Source organism: Bos indicus x Bos taurus, chromosome 13, assembly GCF_003369695.1.
Source record: "Bos indicus x Bos taurus breed Angus x Brahman F1 hybrid chromosome 13, Bos_hybrid_MaternalHap_v2.0, whole genome shotgun sequence".
Taxonomy (NCBI): Eukaryota; Metazoa; Chordata; class Mammalia; order Artiodactyla; family Bovidae; genus Bos; species Bos indicus x Bos taurus.
In genome coordinates, this window is record NC_040088.1 from 41262209 (window position 1) to 41266823 (window position 4615).

Consider the following 4615-nt stretch of genomic DNA (forward strand, 5'->3'; position numbering starts at 1 on the left):
AAATTTCTCACCAGGAACAGAGAAGCTAGAAGGAAGTGGAATAAGACTTTGAATTCTGAGAGATAAGAACTGCCAAACCAGAATCCCATAGTCAGGGGAAATATATTTTAGGAATAATCATGATATGAAGATGTTATCAGCTGAGGACAGGTTTAAGATATCTCATTGCCAGCAGACATGCTCTGGAAGAAGGGCTAAAAGAATTCTTCAATGGGGAGAAATTTTCTGAGTTCTTCATGGGCTGAGTAACCTTGGATTGCATTTTGGGCATATGAAAATTGTGTTATGAGACTCTGTCTTACTTATCTCTATGGGGAATGTTGGTATTTTTGTTTGGGAGGGTGGAGGAAAGGGTTCCACATGAGTGATGCAGGAGCTTCTGGAAGGACAGCAGCCCAGCCCACACCTCCAATGTCCAGAGCTGTGAGATAATAAATGTGCATTGTCTTAAGCCATTGTTGGTGGTAGCTTGTCACTGCAGCCTCCAGAAGTTAACCAGCTGCCCAGAGAGGAGAGGGCGCTGCCTTGGAGACTGGGGGAGAGCCTGAAGGGACCTGCTGGGGCTGGAGCCCTGCAGCGGGGGCTTCTTGGTCTCTCCCCTTACTCTCTTCCTCCAGACCAGGAAAGTCTAGGATGTGTGATGAGACAGGAGGCAGGGCAGACTGAGAGTCACAGGAGAAGGAAGACATCTCTCCCTCCCGCAGCAGGCCTCTGGGTTGGAGAACCACATCTCCAAACACCTTCTAAGCTTTGGGCATCTGAAGACCCTGCCCAGATGGTGGTACTGGATGGAGGCTATGTGTGTACTGTATGAGTGCCACAGAGGGTCACAGGGACAGGAAACACCACTAATCCATCCACAGGGACAGCAGGACGTGAACACAGAGCTGTGTCGAGGCCACACCCGCAAGTTTCCTTACGAGGCACACCCTCCATTTTCTGGGGAACCTTAGCTTTTCCAGGGAGTCCCAGACACCTCTCATAGCTAAGAAATAGCAGGAGGAAGATGCCAAGGTTTGGGCTCGTGGGCAAACTTGCATCCTGGCCAGCCCGGGAAGTGGAGAGGGGACCAACCGGGAGAAAGTCTGAGGATGATCACATAGAGAGAACATGGTGTTCGGGACTCCACCTCGCTCCACTGCCCTGGGACCCAGCGCCCCCGTGTCCCTGTCGCTTCCTGCCCCTCCAGGCCTCCCACGGCCTGGCTTGACTGAACTCAGTGGATGGAAACCCCAGGCTGGCTCCCACTCAGAGACACTAGGCTAGCAGGAGGGATCTAGCCTGCCCAGAGAGCAGCCCCCAGAGAGAGAGGGGGTTTGGTGGGTATGTGTATTTAAGACGAGCAGGCCTGGGAGGAGGACGCAAGTTTGCCCAGCTCTCCCAGAGGGCTCTCACCTGCGAGATCAAGAGGAGGAGAACAGCTGTGGGTGTGGGTGGCGCCCAGCTGCCTTGAATCCACTGGGCAGAACGGCCCCAGGCAGGGCGAGCCATGATGGCCAGACCCTGGCAGGGGCCCCGGCTGCTGCTGGCTATTGTGGGGGCTCTGGTGGCCCTCAGCTATCAATCAAAGCGGAAGACCTTCATTCTTGTCTACGAGGTGCCTGTGTCAGACCCCGTGGTGGTGACCACCACGGACTTTTTGACCACGGACTTCAACAAGAAGAACAAGGACCCGTACAACTTCAGGATCGTGCGTGTCCTGAAGGCTGTGAAGAGGGTCAGTGCCCCCCACCCTCCCCTCATGCCCCTCTCTGGGGATCTGTGGGTTCAGGGCAGCCATGCAAGTGAACTCAGTCTCGTTTAGTCCAAAGTGGGTGTTTCAAGTGAAAGTGAAAGTGAAGTTGCTCGGTCGTGTTCGACTCTCAGCGACCCCATGGACTGCAGCCTACCAGGCTCCTCCATCCATGGGATTTTCCAGGCAATCTCGTGGAGTGGATGAAGTGGAGTCGCTTAAATGATACCCAAGACCAGGGCCGCACATCCTGGTTCAAGGGCCTGAACTGCGGGAAGGGGACTCTTGGGCACCGGGAGACCATGTGTGCACGTCAGGGGCTGTCTCCACGATGGCAGCGGCACCCAGTACCCACAGCTGAGACGGGCTGGCCCTCAGAGTCTAGCCTGCTGCTCTCTGCCCTTGACATCAGCAACACATGGATCACCAAGGGTGACTTTGCCCATGGAGTGGCTTCTGGGGAATTCTGCTCAAATGGCAGAGGGGCCAGGGGAGGCAACCAGGAAGGGGAGAGGGGAACCCGTGGGTCTGTCCAAGGAGGGCCTTCAACCTGGGGTGGCCCATGAGGAGCTCCCACCCCTGGAAGTGACAGAGATGGGAGAGGGGTCCTTTATCCCTTGTCCTTGCCTCCCACAGCTGACTGACCACCTGGAGTATCAGGTCAACCTGGAGATGCGGCGGACTACCTGCCTCAAGTCGGAGCTGACCAACTGCTCCTTCCAGGAAGGGAAGCTCTACAAGGTACTGGGCATGTCAACAAGAAAGGGCTCACTTCCCGGGGCTCTGCTCCTCAGATTTTGGAAGAACGATGGGGAGGCAGGGGGCCCAGATGGAGGAGCAGAAGTGGCTGAACTGCAGGGTCGGGCAGAGCCCTCTGACCCCAGGCAAATAGCTGGTTATAATAATATTTTAGCAGCTGGGGGACTTTGCTGGTGCACCCACTGAATATCTGAACGTCAGCCTGTTGTGAACACACAATCACAGGGCTGTATGCTCTGCTCCTTTCACCAGCAGTGTTGAGGCAAACAGGAGGAAGTAATAGGAAAATGAGTCAGGAATAGTTCAACCAGGGGTGGAGTGGGTCAGGGAAGGGAGAAGCCTGCAGGCACGTGACCTGGTGAGGAGCCGCCTCCCCAAAAATGGCTTCATCCCGACCCAGCATTCTCATACTGGGAAGGTCAGCTGGGCCATCATCACTCAGGAGGTGGACCATCACACACACACACACACACACACACACACTCGTCAGAAGGGCCCATGTGCTCAGAGGCCTTGAAGACCTCAAGTCCTACAGGCCCTGCAAACCACAGCTCTTTACCCAAAGGGACTACATGAGGGTGATCACATAGTGATCTTGCCTAGGACAGTCCTGTTTGGTGTCCAACTTCCTAGTGTCATTGTTAATACCATCCCCATTTGCTTACAATGTGTCCTGGTTTGGTTCCTAGATTTTTGGTCACCCAATTCTAGTGGCCTGCGTGTTCTGGACATAAACGTGTCCATCCACAGGCTCCCCCTTCCATGGAAAAGTCTTCAAAATCTAGCAAGTTAGACGTGTTGGTGGAGAAGATCATGAAGTCTACGAAAAGAGTAATTGATGATTACAGTAAACTTAGTCTTGTCATTGTGGGAGATTGAATTGTGGAGTCAGTATTCTGAATTCTATCTTAGGAGAAATGTCAATGTTTAAGCCTCCCACCCCACCATGTCCTCGCCCTGGGATTTCCAAGAAAGAGCAGGAAAGCAAAATCACAGTATGAAATGATAATAATGTACAAAATCTGTTGATTGAGCTTTCATTGTTGGAAAAGAAATGGGATCTTAGGAGAGAACCAGGAAGGGGAAGGCGAAGGTGTGATGACAGGTGGATGGGCAGATGAAGGAAGGAAGGAGGGAAGGAAAGGGGATGGGTCGCATGGGAGGAAGGTGAAGGGAAGCGTGAAGGGGTGAGGTAGGAGAGCAGGTGGAGGGAGAGGGAGGGAACCAAGTGAGGGTAAGGTGTGACATGAACAGTGCATGAGTAGAAAAGAAGAGGAAGAAAAAGTCAGTCGTTCCCACAGTGATGTGAGTGGGGAGACACTTTATCTCTAGTCTCCAATTCCAACCACGAGCAGAAGGCGGTTCTGTGGGGGTGGTTCCAGCAGGGACACTATCAAATCCTTAAAATCAAAATAAAGACAGACCCACAAGTTGCCTGGAGGTGGATTGGGGGTGGGGGCTGTCATTTCCCCATCCACATGTCTAACGCCTTCTTCTTTCCCCTTTAAAATGTTTACCTTGTGTGTTGATCTTTTCTACATTTTGTTTTGTGTTTATTTTAGAAAATCGATTGCTACTTCTCAGTATTTGTTATTCCCTGGTTTGAAAAGTATAAAGTTCTGGCCCAAAACTGCACAAATGTCTAGGTGTCTCGGAGTGCAGCCCACAGATACTGTGCATCAAGATACCCTGCACCCAACAGGAACTCTCAGTGAAGAAAATAAATGTTGGTCAACCTGTGCTCTTCATGCTCTGAATGTTGATGATTCCATTCTTTTCCCCCAAGATTCTTTAACTTATAATAAAATGATCTGAAGTTCTTCTGGGCTAGGGCAGTTTGGGGGTCTAAGGGAGATGACATGTATAATTCTTGTCCTTATAGCCTATACACCTTCAGGATAGCAGAACTTCAACCTCATCTTTATATCAAGTAGGATTGTTTAGATTTTAAACTAAGTTGAGAAAAGGGGGAAGGAGAACAAAGGAAGATGCTCTAATTACTTAACTGAACAGCTAAAAGATACTGGCAAGAATGCCTGTGATGACATCTCTGAGATGCCCAGTCTTGTCTAAAGTGTGAAGGAGGAAACAAGGACAAACAATGCAAGTAATTGAAAAGAGGAG

At 51.3% G+C, this 4615-nt stretch overlaps 1 protein-coding gene across 1 annotated transcript; it reads left to right on the forward strand.

Annotated features, from left to right (window-relative positions):
- The first annotated feature begins 1489 nt into the window (after positions 1 to 1489).
- CST11 (cystatin 11) lies at positions 1490 to 4137 on the forward strand. The gene is made up of 3 exons (XM_027558215.1): positions 1490 to 1717; positions 2369 to 2473; positions 4054 to 4137. Exons 1-3 carry the CDS (start codon positions 1490 to 1492, stop codon positions 4135 to 4137), a joined length of 417 nt encoding a protein of 138 aa, XP_027414016.1.
- The last annotated feature ends 478 nt before the right edge of the window (positions 4138 to 4615 follow it).